Below are 14970 nucleotides of genomic sequence, written 5' to 3'. Positions count from 1 at the left end.
GGAGTGAAAGAGCAGTCCAGCTCCTCTGCCGTTTATCTAGCCACTCACAGAAATGATCCTTGTCTTCGTCTAGTGTGGAGAAGGTGACTGGAGGGAACCCAGAGACTTCATCTCCGGCCAGGGGACTTAAGAGTTTGTTGAGTCTAGTTGACGACACGTATAGCATGTTCTTCACTCTCTGCTCTGTGGCTGGAGATTTAAGGTTTCTCTTCCTTTTTGTACACAGTTGTGGTGGGAATAATCTTGCAGTTTGATTTTGGCTTCTTTTGTGGATTTCCTATTGGAGCAGATTAAATCTAATTGTAAGGTGACCTAGGAGTTGCAATGTGTGGGCGGATATATCCATGCTGGGGTAGCAGCAGCCGCGTGGGCCATCGGTGATTGCACATCTGACACGTCCATGATGTCACACATGGTAGAAGTGGCGCTGAATGGACAAGTGTAGTTGTAATGTGACGAGCCTGACCTCTGAGGCCAAAGCTCTTCAAGTATTGTACACCACATGCCACCAATGCTAACCCCCAATAACACTGTCTTTTGAACCTTAAGGCAATACCGAGCTGCACCAAAAACCGAAGCTGTCCTATAAGTTGCCTCGGAACCCAGACGACGGCCAGCAAGACAAAGGTAACTACATAGGTGTGACCCTGCATGACCCTGTTCTGCATGCTGATGTGCAATGGCGGGCACGCTTTGCTCCGCGACTCGGATACATTAATGAGGCCGTGTTCAGAGGGTTCATACATGTATCCTCTGTGATGCCATGCAGTATAATCCTCCGCCTATGGGGTATAATATAGAGATCCGCTTGTGTATGGTGCAATGAAGACAAGATCTCGGGGAGACCTCATCAGCCTGAATCTCCCGTTCGAACTGATCTGGGCTGATGGCGATGGGTCGACTCCTGGACTCCTGCATGTCTTGGCTGCCATCCATTTCCATTGATCTGCTGCTGTTTTCTGGTGGTTGATGCATGAGATCTCTGAGCACTGGATCATTCATCACCTGCACCTTCCTAATAATGTAAGGAAATATTTTCTGAAAAGACAGTAGTAAGAGGCGTTGTGTGATCTTGTCCCACATTGTCCTTTGTCTCCAGGTAGGTCCACAATTCTGAATGACAGGGCAGCCGGACGTCAGTGAGGGTCAGGACCAGGGTCAGCTGAGGATGAATTTATAGGGTGGACCTGATATAAAGCTGCAATATCCCTGCACTTGTCCGGTCAGGGCAGTGACCTGTAACCCAGGACTTCTGACGCCTTTTTTGCCTGTCTTTCCAACCCATTAGCTTGCAGAGGAACTTGCATGAGCTTGCAGAGGAGAGACCTGGCTCTGACTTTCTTATCCTCAGAGTCACAGTTTACTGCTAATTCTTTAATCCAGGTCAAAAATGATGGAAAAATAGTCCATAATAGGAAGATGGTGGGAATTGTGACCCTGAGTGCGTGATGTTAAAGCCAGTTCTTGCCCAGTCTCCCATCACACCTCCTGCTCTCCACCCCCCCGAGGAGCTCATTGCCTGATGTCACCCACTATCCACATGTAAGAGTCTTGTCCTCCTCCCACTTACAGGTAGAAATGGCTGGCAATGGATGTGGCCTGTGGTATGGGGCGGTCCTGCCACCATTCGAGCAGGCTATATCTGAGGCCTTTCTATTTTCTAGTCTGAAGCCGCTATTTTTCTGCATTATCTCCACGCCTGGTCTGTAATTGACCCTGATCTGTAGAAAAGACACGAATGTCCAGCTGTGAAACTGTGATTAATGGCGTGATGGTAAGTGGCTCACTGTGTGTGGCATCGCCACTGCCCTCAGCCATGGCGGCTCCTGTGTCTGGAGATCACGATCTAGCACTCCACATCAGGATGGCAGTACTCCCATCGCACTGCATTCCCAGCAGCATTTGCTGACCGATCCTCTGCATTGCTCCTAATGTTGCTCGTGGTAGGAGGATGGCTGATTATTTTTTCATATTTTGCTGAGGTTTCGCTGGAAACTGCCGGCAGACTTTTTTTTTTTTTTTTTTTTTATCCACATCGGGGTCCCTGTTTTCCAGGGCTCAGTATCTCAGGAATGGAAGATGGCACAAGACTTCTGAATCCTGAGTTCAAGAGAGTTGGAACTGGCGTTGCAAAAGGTACCAATAACCTTCTCTGTCCTTAGGATGAAAAGCGTCCGGAGATCCCTTGGAGGCTGCAGGATTATCTGCTATGATCTATGCACCACACCACGGCAGACTCAGATCTGTGGGACATCCCACCAATGGTTGATAAATGCACTTAGAAAGCAGCATGCTGTGTTCAGTGTGAACGCATCTCTGAGGGTTGTTATCTCCAGTAAAGCTGTAGGTTTCCCTACATCCAGCAGGCCTCAGTGTGAATGATCTACCTGCTCCACTGGCGTTTTCTGCTGTCTTTTGATCCCCTTATACTTTGCCGCTTCTTTTTCTTTTCTATTTCTTTCCACACGGCCAAAATACTTTAGGCCATGTGCACACGTTCAGGATTTTTAGCGTTTTTTTCGCGTTTTTTCGCTATAAAAACGTGATAAAAACGCGAAAAAAACGCTAACATATGCCTCCTATTATTTACAAGGTATTCCGCATTTTTTGTGCAAATGTTGCGATTTTTTCCGCGAAAAAATCGCATAGCGGAAAAAAAAGCAACATGTTCATTAAAAATGCGGAATTGCGGGGATTCCGCACACCTAGGGGTCCATTGATCTGCTTACTTCCCGCACGGGGCTGTGCACACCATGCGGGAAGTAAGCAGATTATGTGCGGTTGGTACCCAGGGTGGAGGAGAGGAAACTCTCCTCCACGCACTGGGCACCATATAAGTGGTCAAAAAATAAGAAATAAAAAACAGTCCTATACTCACCCTCGATGTCCAGCGCAGTGTTCCCGCCTCTGTGCTGCACGCTGGCTGGTTCCTGTAGCTGGTGTGCGGAGAAGGACCTTGCCGAATGACGTCACTGTCCTGTGATTGGTCGAGACCGCTCACGTGACCGTGACGTCATGGAAGGCCCTGCGCGCACACATCAGCTATAGGAATGGACGCCGGTGAGGAGATCTGATGTCTGCGGGTGAGTATAAGCATTTTTTTTATTTTTTTTATTATTTTTAAACGTTCTATCTTTTACTATAGATGCTGCAAAAGCAGCATCTATAGTAACAAGTTGGTCACACTTGTCAAACGCTATGTTTGACAAGTGTGACCAACTTGTCAGTCAGTTTTCCAAGCGATGCTACAGATCGCTTGGAAAACTTTAGCATTCTGCAAGCTAATTACGCTTGCAGAATGTTAAAAAAACGCAAAAAAAACGGAAAAAAAACGCAAAAAAAAAAATGCGGATTTCTTGCAGAAAATTTCCGGTTTTCTTCAGGAAATTTCTGCAAGAAATCCTGAACGTGTGCACATACCCTATAGTAAGAAGGGAAGGCAAGAAATAAGATCCAAGCGTTAGTGTGTGGAGGAGCCGGACACGAGGTCAATGGGAGCTATTGATTGGTGTCTGTGTGATTCACAATCTGTTAATGAATCCCGGCTGCCTCTTATCAGTGCTATAGACCCAGGGACAGAGGAAATAGCTACAGATTCTGCACATAATCAGGGGCACTAAAGCCTCTGGCATGGTTAGGGGGTTCAATAATTCAGCTGACTGCCGCCATGTCTGTCCTGACAGTGAAGTATCCAGATATTTGTCAGTGACGTGCAGCCTTCGCACTCAGGTTCAGCCTCTAACTTATAACTTGAATTGCAAAATTCCTTCCTTCCGACACCAGAGAAGAAGCTGCCAGATAAACGTGGAGGGGACATGTAGACCCCTGTGCCAGGTGGGCCCGGGGCTGCTCTGTGCCTCTTATCTACTCTAGGTAATGGCTCGTCATTGATGTGACCAACAGCCGATCTCCGTGCTCCACCATAATTGTCCATTGTCTGTTATCATGGAGAAGGTTCGATATTTTTGGTGTTACTGTGGCTTTGAGATTGTGACATTTATTTACTGTGTCTCTATAGGGCGACCCCTGACTATCTTCAATACGCAAGCACAGATAGCCGTCGGTGGAAAGGACAGGGGGCGGCTATTCCAGGGGCAGCTATCGGGTATCTACTATAACGGCCTGAAAGTTCTTAATATGGCTGCCGAACACAACCCCCATATCAACATCAGTGGAAGTGTGAGGCTGGTGGGAGAGGTGCCATCCATCCTTGGCACGACGCCTACCACTTCCATGCCTCCTGAATTATCCACAACCATCATGGAGACCACCACAACCTTGGCTACCACGACAACGAGAAAGAACCGCTCTTCTCCAGGATCTATGGTACGTTGCTCTTGTCGTAAAGCTCGGTACATGTGAGTGATGTTGCTTCTCTCTCCTGCAGATTCAGATGGTCTTGTAACAAAATGTCGGTATATTCCCCCTCTACTATAAAGGTGTATAGGCGCGTGTAACTAGTCAGTGTCAGTAGGCTCCGAGGATCCAGCATGAGGCCGGCCTAGATGGACGTATATCAGTCTGTGCACTCGCCACAATGCCTTGTCTGATCGCTGGTCTCCAGGCTGAGCTTACGGCCTCGTATGTGTGATGTAGTCAGTCCAAGCCCTGCGGCTCCTACACAAGACGTGAGCACTTGTCCGGCCCAATCCGGATAACGGTTTGCTAGAAAACACTTACATTTTCCCATAGAAAAGTGTGAAATTGTTCAAGTGCTGCTCCAGGGGGAGGGGAGTTTTGTTGTGTCTGCAGCTCATTGCAAATGCATTCTGTTCAGCAGCACATTTCCTCTCCGACTACAAGTTCTTGGGATTTTGTTATCAGTAGTGATGAGCAAGTGTGCTGGTTGCTGGGGTTTTCCCCGAGCACGCTCGGGTGTCTTCCGAGTATTTATGACTGCTCGGAGATTTCGTTTTCATCACGGCAGCTGAATGATTTACATCTACTAGCCAGGCTGAGTACATGTGGGGGTTGCCTGGTTGCTAGGGAATCCCCACATGTAATCAAGCTGGCTAAGAGATGTAAATCATTCAGCTGCTGTGATGAAAACTAAATCTCCGAGCAGTCATAAATACTCGGAGGTCACCCAAGCGTGCTCAGGAAAACCCGAGCAACGAGTACACTCGCTCATCACTAGTTATTAGGTTGTTGCAGAGCACTGTGCTGTGGGGGGATAGTAGGTCGTTTAAGAATGCTGTGCTGCGGAGGTATATTAGATTGTTGCAGAGCACTGTGCTTCGGAAGGATATTAGGTTGTTGCAGTGCGCTGTGCTGCAGATGGATATTGGGTCGTTGCAGAGCGCTGTGCTTCGGAAGGATATTAGGTTGTTGCAGAGCGCTGTGCTGCAGATGGATATTGGGTCATTGCAGAGCGCTGCGCTTCGGAAGGATATTAGGTTGTTGCAGAGCACTGTGCTGCAGAGTGATATTAGGTTGTTGTGGAGGGATATTAGGTCGTTGCAGAGCGCTGTGCTGCAGAGGGATATTAGGTTGTTGCAGAGCGCTGTGCTTTGGATGGATATTAGGTTGTTGCAGTTCACTGTGCTGCGGAGGGATATTAGGTCGTTGTGAAGGGATATTAGGTTGTTGCAGAGAGCTGTGCTACGGAGGGATATTGGGTCTTTGCAGAGCTCTGTGCTGTGGATGGATATTGGGTTGTTGCAGAGCGCTGTGCTGTGGAGGGATATTAGGTTGTTGCAGAGCCCTGTGCTGTGGAGGGATATTAGGTTGTTGCAGAGCGCTGTGCTGCAGATGGATATTAGGTTGTTGCAGAGCACTGTGCTGTGGAGGGATATTAGGTTGTTGCAGAGCGCTGTGCTGCAGATGGATATTAGGTTGTTGCAGAGCACTGTGCTGTGGAGGGATATTAGGTTGTTGCAGAGCGCTGTGCTGCAGATGGATATTAGGTTGTTGCAGAGCACTGTGCTGTGGAGGGATATTAGGTTGTTGCAGAGCTCTGTGCTGCAGATGGATATTAGGTTGTTGCAGAGCACTGTGCTGTGGAGGGATATTAGGTTGTTGCAGAGCGCTGTGCTGCAGATGGATATTGGGTCGCTGCAGAGCGCTGTTCTGCGGAGGGATATTTGGCTGTACACTTTAGAGCAGAGCACTGCAGACTGATAATTAATAGCACAGACTATGCAGTGCATGCAGGTGTTGCCCCAGTGTCGGGTGCACACGACCAGCTATGTATTCTGTGCATTGACGCAATGCTGGGGCCAGTGGTGACCTCTTCTCGGTTTCGTGGAGCTGCACCTTTGCTTTCCGCTGAGTCTCACATGATAGAAATGATGCCAGTGATAGTTGTCTCTGGCGTCTGATACTCGCGGAGTCCTCTCCTTCCATGATCTGTACATGCAGCCGATCGGTGGGGGAGGAGATGCCCAGCAGATGTCCAGGTTAGTGGTAGGATTCAGTATAACCCATCATGTTCTGATACAAAGCACAGCAATTAGAGAACTGATAAATCTGCAGGAAGCAGCCCAGTAAGTGAGACATCACTGAAATCAGGGTCTCTGCCCTGACATTTTGCTGCTTTGATAGGGAGCAAAACCTAGAGAAGGAGTCCCTGTAACTGGCTTCTATAAAGTTTATTATTCAGCCTTAAGAATCTATAATTAGTTTAGAGCTATCTGTATTAAGAGCCCCTCAGACACACGGTTTGATGTCCGAACATCCTCAGTACAGATAGTATGAAGGCCTGCAGAGCTCCCCCACACATGGTATGATGGCCCCCACACATGGTCTGAAGGCCCCACAGCTCCCCTATACATAGTATAATGGCCCTCCCAGCTCCCCCACACATAGTATGATGGCCACCACAGCTTCCCCACACATAGTATGATGACCACCACAGCTTTCCCAGACATATGAAGGCCCCCACAGCTCTCCCACATAGTATGATGGCCCCACAGCTCTCGTACACATAGTATGAAGGCCCCACAGCTCGCCCACACACATAGTATAATGGCCCACACACATAGTATAATGGCCCCACATCTCCCCTACACACAGTATGAAGGCCCTCACATCTCCTCCACACATAGTATAATGGACCCCTGCAGCTACCCCACACATAGTATGATGGCCCCCCACATCTCCCCTACACACAGTATGAAGGCCCTCACAGCTCCTCCACACATAGTATGATGTCTCCCCAGTTTCCCCACACATAGTATGCTGGCCCCCACAGCTCCCCCCACACATAGTATGAAGGCCCCACAGCTCCCCCACACATAGTATGATGGCCTCCACAGCTTCCCCACATAGTATGATGGCCCCCACACATAGTATGAAGACCCCACAGCTCCCCCACACATAGTATGAAGGCCCCCACACATAGTATGATGGCCTCCACAGCTTCCCCACATAGTATGATGGCCCCCACACATAGAATGATGGCCTCCACAGCTCTCCCACGCATAGTATAAAGGCCCCACAGCTCCCCCACACATAGTATGGTGGTCCCCACAGCTTCTTCACATAGTATGATGGCCCCCACAGCTCCCCCACGCATAGTATGAAGGCCCCACATCTCCCCCACACATAGTATGATGGCCCACAAACATAGTATGATGGACTCCACAGCTCTCCCACGCATAGTATGATGGCCCCCACAGCTCCACCATACATAGTATGATGGCCCACACAGATCCCCCACACATAGTATGATGGCCTCCACAGCTCTCCCACGCATAGTATGATGGCTCCCACAGCTCCCCCACACATAGTATGATGGCCTCCACAGCTCTCCCACGCATAGTATGATGGCCCTCACAGCTCTCCCACATGGTATAATGGCTCCCACACCTCTGTGGCGTGTACTGAGGTTCCTCACAGCATGCACGATCTAAGGACATCCTGCCTGCTATGCTGAGACCCCACTGTTCCTCCATTGTACTTCACTGTATCTGACTCCTGGAGAAGTCAGTACAGGAGGCAATGGGATGGGGACAGTCTGCATGGTGTGTGGGGGGTCACTGTTTCCATCCCCTTATTTATTTGGAGCCGGCTGGATGTGGCCTGCAGGTCTGCTATAGACTATGCAGATGGTATAGTTCTGAGAACACCTTGCTTGATGCCTACAGCAACCAGTTATACATCTGCTTTCATTTTAGTCATTGCTGTAGAAACATGAAAACTGCACTATTATTGGTTCTTACAATAGCAGTTTTAGTCCAGATGTTGGAGGTTGCACTGCTGGACATCTGAATATACACTTGGAGGATATCGGGGGCTGTGTGATCAGGGTGGGCAGTAATGATGCAGTGTTCGGATGTCTGTATCTGCAATGCTTTTACCTGATTATTTCCTCCCGACCCAATGTCCCCCCTCACTTTGCACTATTGGGAGCCGTCTGCTCAGATTGCTCACAGTAAACCTAATGTGACTTCACAAGGTGACACCGAGCACCAGCGACTGGAGCGGAGCATGAAACACTCTTCGGAAATAACATCTTAATTACAAGGCATGTCTCCGGAAAGATTCACCAACAGCAGAATAATCAGCCGCTCCGGCGCGGCCCCGCTACACAGGTCAAGAGCGCATTAAAATGCTTCTTAGCGTTCGCTTTTTATTGGCAAGTTACACATTTCTGTGTAGATAAAGAACACTTTCAGCAGGTTTGCGGGTCGCTGACTGATTCTTCCTGACACTCCCCTGTTGTCTCCAGCATGAGGAGATGTTATTAGATGAAGCGCAGGTCGGGTTGTCAGGTTTTCTGCCGCATGTTCATTGTCTCGGCACGTGATCGGTGCGTCCTAGAATTTCTATCTCCCACCATTGTGATGAGTGATAGACAGTGCGGACCATGAGACATGACCCTGGTATAGACGGCAGGAAAGAAGAACAGTCCTACCAATGAAAGCTTTCCTGGTGGAGGTCAGAATCACTAATGGCTGCTCCTTATATAGCACGCTCATCCTGTCCACTCCCTGCCACACACACACACACACACACGTAAACAGCTCTTCTGCACGCTCAGCACTGCTACACATTTATACATACACATGCTGTGTACACCATGGCCTGAAAGTTCCCTCTTCTCCTCGGTCGTGCAGCTCCTTGCAGCTTCATCTCCTGCCCTGCACAGATGCGATGGATCAGGGTCGGCCAGGAGGAGCTAGCCACTCAGTGATCAGAAAGGCCACGGTGTCGGCGTTCTTCTTGATCGTAAGATGCTGCCTCCAGACTAGGAGACGCACACATGGATCAGTGAGATTTTGGGGCATATTCTAGTCCAGCAGTTTGGGCGTACATTTGTGTTAGTCTGATGTCTGCGGGCAGACGCTGATTACCTGAATGGAGGCCAGAGTTTGCTCCTGGGGTTCGCCATTACCATGGAGGCGCAGGCCATGATGATGACACTTTGTTGCTCTTTTCTCCTCCTGTCCTGCAGACGCTGGGGTTGTTGCTCTGGGATTCCTCCAGACGGTTTGCGCTCGGTCTGTGTAGACTGCGTGCTGGTCTCAGTACCGATGTCCCACTGCTACACTGCCTATGTTAGGGCCATTATATCAGTGACTTCTCACCTAGTCATAATGGGAAGTTTCATCACAGCCATAAATTGTTAATTACAAGGAACTTTGTGATGTTCATCTTTTTAAAAATCCTCTCTGTTCTAATGAATAGTGGGATTTTTTATTTTCTAGTGCACTACTTGTTGCCGAGGTTACCAGCTACTTCTGCAGTCTGAGGTGGCTGGTTTTCCTAGGTGAGGAGCATGCGCTTTCTTTCAGAGCTTCCGAGAGATGCTCTGGATCTGTCTGGATGGCAAAATGCTGCGCCCCTGCCCCCCTCCGATCTACAGAAGCAGCTGTGCCTCCACTTGCATCAGGGGGGATCAGAGCTCCAGCAGGAGTGCGCTTCCCTTCCCCGGACCCAGAGTGGTCGACTCCTGAGGGAAGATTAACCCCTAGCCTTCTCTGGGGACTATTTGTGCATTGTGAGTGCGTCTTCTGCAGAGGTGACCTTCATGGCTCCGGCAGAGCTGATAATCTGCAGAGCCTCGTTCTTCTAGATCACAGCTGCATAAATACCGGGGATGACAAGCTATCAGTAGTGTGTTCTTAGGACACAGCGTCCACTCTCATCTCCAGCCCGCTCACCAGTGATGGATGCCGCTGAGCGGTGCGGGAGGAGGTTGAGGTGCTCTGGATTAGTGTTATTATATGAAGGATCTCCCATTGTGGTCCTGGAGGACAGCTGAAGGGAAGTGTGACGAGAACGAATACGCTGTTGGATCACTGTGCAGCATGCCGGCTATTTCTATGGTAATGACTGGCTGCAGTACAAGAGACACCTTGAAAATAATCCTGAACATTGCTTCCGTGAGTGTGCATAACATATGTAGCGGTCAGCGTCTGCATACAGCTTATTGTGCAGTGGTTTTCTTTGTGCACATTGTAGATTCAGACTGAAGGCAGCAAAAGCACGAGAGTGCACATATGGAACAAGGAGTAAAGAAACAGAAGCCAGAATGTGTTAAACCTTATGTTCCTCCCAGTCCCCCTACTGCTCCGATGACAACGGCGATGGCCCCTCAGCATTCTCTCCGCAGCTTCATCAGATCATCGCCTGGGACGGCGTGCAATCAGCCGACGCAGGGTTGATGGTTCCATGCTGTGCTGGGTAGAGATGATGCATATCAGTTTGCCAGATGGGAGCCCAGTGGACGACCTCGTACCTGACTGCATCTTCTGCACTTCTTTTGCTTAGCCGCCCTGAGGCTACCTCTTTAGCCGGGTCAGCTAATCAAGAGGCGCTGGAGATGCCCTCAAGTAGGATGTGGTCCGATGGCTCCAGTTTGACTTTCAAAGATGACGTGGCCCAGACGCCTCCAGGTGATGTGACCAAGAAGGAGAGGAATGGAGGCTTAGTGTGGCCATGTGGACGATCGCTGACCTCAAGCCAACTGACATGATTGTGGATGAGTTAGACGGGGAGTGAACTGAAACCAGCCAAGTACTCAGCAGCTCTGGGACATCTGAAAGCTTTCCATGAGGGGTGTAAAGATAGTAAATTGGATGTACTTTTAAGTAGAAAATACTTTCTGGTATGTTTGACATGTTTCTTTATGCCTTGTCTCTAGATGTGTGCCTTCATGGGTTTGCTGCCCTGAGTCTCAATCTACAATGTGCACTTTCCAAGAAAAATCATTAACCTCAATTAACAAAATGCAAAGTGATAGAAGAAAAATGCAAATTCCATCAGTATCCTGTGACCGCCTGTCGCCTCCAGCATCAGTATGCTGTGACTGCCCATCGCCTCTATCATCAGTATCTGGTGATCGCTCGTCTACTCCATTATCAGTATCCTGTGACCGCCTGTTGCCTCCGTCATCAGTATCTGGTGACTGCCCCTTGCCTCCATCATCAGTATCTTTAGACTGCCCGTCGCCTCCATCATCGGTATCTGGTGACCGCCCCTCGCTTCCATTATCAGTATCATGTGACCGCCTGTTATCTTCATCATCCATATCCCGTGACCGCCTGTCGCCTCCATCATCAGTATCCGGTGATCACTAGTCGCCTCCAGCATCAGTATCTGGTGACCGCCCGTCGCCTCCATCATCAGTATCTGGTAACCGCCTGTCGCCTCCATCATGAATATTTGGTAACCGCCCATCAGTATCCTGTGACCACCCGTCCCCTTCATCAGCCATATCCTGTGACCACCTGTCGCCTCCATCAGTATCTGGTGACCGCCTGTTGCCTCCATCATTAGTATTCGGTGACTGCCCGTCGCCTCCATCATCAGAATCTGGTGACCGCCCATCACCTGCATCATCTGTATCCCATGACCACCCCTCGCCTCCATCATCCATATCCGGTAACCGCCCTTCGCCTCCATCATTAGTATCCAGTCACTTCCCGTCGCCTCCATCATCAATATCTGGTGACCAGCCGTTGACTCCATCATGACTATTTGGTGGCCGCCCGTCGCCTCCATCATCAGTATCCTGTGACCGCCCGTCATCTTCATCATCCGTATCACGTGACCACCTGTCGCCTCCATATTCAGTATCTGTGACTGCCTGTCGCTTCCATTGTCAGTATTTGGTGCCTGCCCGTCGCATCTGTCATCAGTATCTGGTGACTGCCCGTCGCCTCCATCATTGGTATCCGGTGACTGCCCGTCTCCTAAATCATCAGAATCTGGTGACCGGCCATCACCTGCATCATCTGTATCCCATGACCACCCCTCGCCTCCATCATCTGTATCCGGTAACAGCCCATCGCCTCCATCATTAGTATCCGGTGACTGCCCATCGCCTCCATCATCAGTATCCGGTGACCGCCCGTCACCTCCATCATCAGTATCTGGTGACCGCCCGTCACTTCCGTCCTCCGCCTTCATCCCTTCTTCTCTACACTTGTACACCGGTTATGGAGGATTTTGGCAGGAGGTTGTACAAGACGTCTTGGAGACGTGACCCAGGTCTTCTGTGCCTGAGGCTTGTGCTTTTTGCACAGTGCTGTACATAATGGGGTTACATTACGTACTGCCCTCAGAGACCTATCTGCTGCCTCCGTGCCTGAATATAGCAGTCCGCTTGCCTGGAATACGAGCCCAGTATCGATGTCCTGGTGTGAGGATTACTGGTATTGGGGCTGGTTTATTGGTGATTATTGAGGCTTCCAGATGATTGTATTTCCCCATGTGACTGCCCTCGGTGTTGGCTCTCCTGCAGCCATTAATGAGTGCTGGCCCGTGCTTGCTGAGAGTTATAGCTAATCGGCCTCCTTCGTGTATTCTCCATTTAAAAAGAAAAAACCCAAAGAAGATAAAACTTAATGAAGGAGTGAATGGTGAAAGAGCGCATTAAAAAAGACGTAAGTCAGCGCTGGCAGAACACAAATCAGCGAGTGACACAAGGACTTTGCCAGACCTGGGAGCTGCAGATTTATCGCACACTTTCAGGAGGGCACTGATAAGTTCCTGACTGCTCACGGTGAGCATTAAAATGAGGGATGGCTCCTTCTGCCAGCACCCCAGACACATCATCAGTCCCTCATAAAAGAGCTAATTCCCTCTCTGTCCCGGCTACTTAGCTCAGTCCGCTGCAGGACACGAAACTCTGCTGATGTGGTGCCGGCTACAGAGCACAATGGACCAGTTTAATCTTTCAGATTGTCTTGCTGTCGTCTTACTGTGTGAAGGTTTAGCCTCTTGATGTCAGGTATTTGGCTCTACAGTGCGGAGATATGGACCCAGTGTAAGGCGGCATTCACACACCCCGCGTACATGTCGCTGTACCGTCCGTGCCCCGCTCCTGTGGTGTGTGGGGCTAAATGCGTGGAGTGATGCACGATGAGGCCTGGTCTTATAGACCATATCCCGGCGCAGACACCGTGGTCAGGCCCAGAATCCCCAGTCCTCACATAAAGGAGTGGGAGGTGATAGATGCATAGTATTTCAGCAGTGAAGCCTGGCTCCGTTCTCACGTTACCCGTTGGAGTGGCAGAATTGCGGCTTGGTTTGTACAGGCTGATGTCGGTGTGGCAGTCATTGCAGGGAATGACCAATTAGTACGTGGCGTTGGCTTACTGCAGCAGGCGTCTGATTAGCGCAGCTTGTGTCTGGCTGTAATGTGGCCCCTCCACATGTGGCCCCTCTACATGTGGCCATTGCTGAGATCCTCCGGGGAATTAGCCATGAATGCACTAATCACCGCCGAGCTGTGTAATGCCATAATGTGAAGGAATAACTAAAGTCGTAATTGCAGCCGCTCCTGTAAAAGCTTTTCTGTAAAGTGATTCCCTTCAGGGTGACTGTGCTACAAGAGAGCGCACTTCAGCTCTGCAGAGATGGACGGCTCGGGGGGCAGGTGGGACCCCGCACTTCACTGCGCCATGTGCTGACTCAGCGCTGATACTGAATGACCAGTAGGCTGTAAACTGTGGCCGTCCTCCAGCATTTCCTGCAAGGGGGGCGATACATAAGGCAACAGATAGCCCCCCCCCCCCCGATCGTTTGAGAGGTTTGTCGGGGTGGGAAAAAGACTCACTGGAAGAGACAGTAATCAAAACGTCAGTAAATGCTCTGATGGTCGCAGTGAGTAATAAATAAGAAAGGTAAATCTGGGCAGTAATGGTCGCCGGGTACCAGCGATCTGCAGCACAATGTTCATCCTGATGATTGCTCTGATTTCCCAGTAATGTCTGTGGCGAGGATCGGAGGGCAGCTTCTAAGCCGCTGGTCGGAGGAGCGTGGATTCTTGGCGACTGCTCCGCCTGCACTCTCCGCCATTAATCTTCCCGCAGGCTCAGGTTGGTTGCAGATGGCGGTGGACTCCAGCTCCTCTAACATTTCAGGTCTTTTCTTCTTCACAGCCAACGGATGACATTGTGTCGTCAGCAGAATGTTCTATCGGCAGTGATGATGAAGATGCGGCAGAATGTGAAACTGGCACAGGTACGTCAGGTCAGTGTACTTTCTGCTTGCTAATTCTCAGAAGTCTGAGTTATTTCTTGCATGTGAACAGGAGCCTGCGGTATTCTGCAGCTGCCTATAATAGTTGTAGGTCTCTATAAACTCCCATCCCATAAAGAGGAGGCTCCATTTGTGGGATGGGGACGGAGCCATACTCTAGACCTGGCTTACAATCTGCTCAGATGGAGGGATTATCCAGCCATATTATGCCAATTTATGTCTCAATGTTGAGGGGCAGCTCTTCATGGACTCAGAGCAGACACCATCCCTCTTCTACAAGCTGAAATCCAGAGGCAGAAATGCTGGATCCTGTGTTTAGGGAAGGTTTTATCATTTTTTTTTTCTTCTTACTAAAAAAAAAAAAAACCCACAAAGCCAACATTGCGCCTCTTTAGCACACAGCCAGTGGTAGTGCTGGTAGAATGCTTTGTGCTGCTCCTTCCTTGCTGCTCATTACGTGTTGCCAGCCGCTCTGCCTCCGATGCCCCAAATCTGCCCATGGCGCTGACTGAGCTTCTGTCACAGCAGCAGTTAACC

General features: G+C 49.8%; 1 protein-coding gene across 18 annotated transcripts in view; it reads left to right on the top strand.

Moving 5' to 3' along the window:
* NRXN3 (neurexin 3) overlaps positions 1–14970 on the top strand; it is a 573277-nt gene that overhangs the window by 531188 nt on the left and 27119 nt on the right. For 7 of the 18 annotated variants that reach the window (XR_013216502.1, XM_077267472.1, XM_077267479.1 and 4 more), the window contains 4 exons: positions 550–627; positions 2056–2136; positions 4019–4326; positions 14334–14415. Coding sequence is in view for 12 of the 18 variants with exons in the window: in XM_077267472.1 (XP_077123587.1) it covers positions 550–627; positions 2056–2136; positions 4019–4326; positions 14334–14415 (549 nt within the window). In the remaining 6 variants the exon portion in view is untranslated. Of the gene's footprint in view, positions 1–549; positions 628–2055; positions 2137–4018; positions 4327–14333; positions 14425–14970 lie in introns of all 18 variants that reach the window. The other 11 variants (XR_013216501.1, XM_077267475.1, XM_077267474.1 and 8 more) reach the window with 3 other exon arrangements.

The sequence above is a fragment of the Ranitomeya variabilis genome, chromosome 1 (assembly GCF_051348905.1).
Source record: "Ranitomeya variabilis isolate aRanVar5 chromosome 1, aRanVar5.hap1, whole genome shotgun sequence".
Lineage (NCBI taxonomy): Eukaryota > Metazoa > Chordata > Amphibia > Anura > Dendrobatidae > Ranitomeya > Ranitomeya variabilis.
Note: the sequence above shows the minus strand (reverse complement) of the source record. Positions and strands in the feature narration are given on the sequence as shown.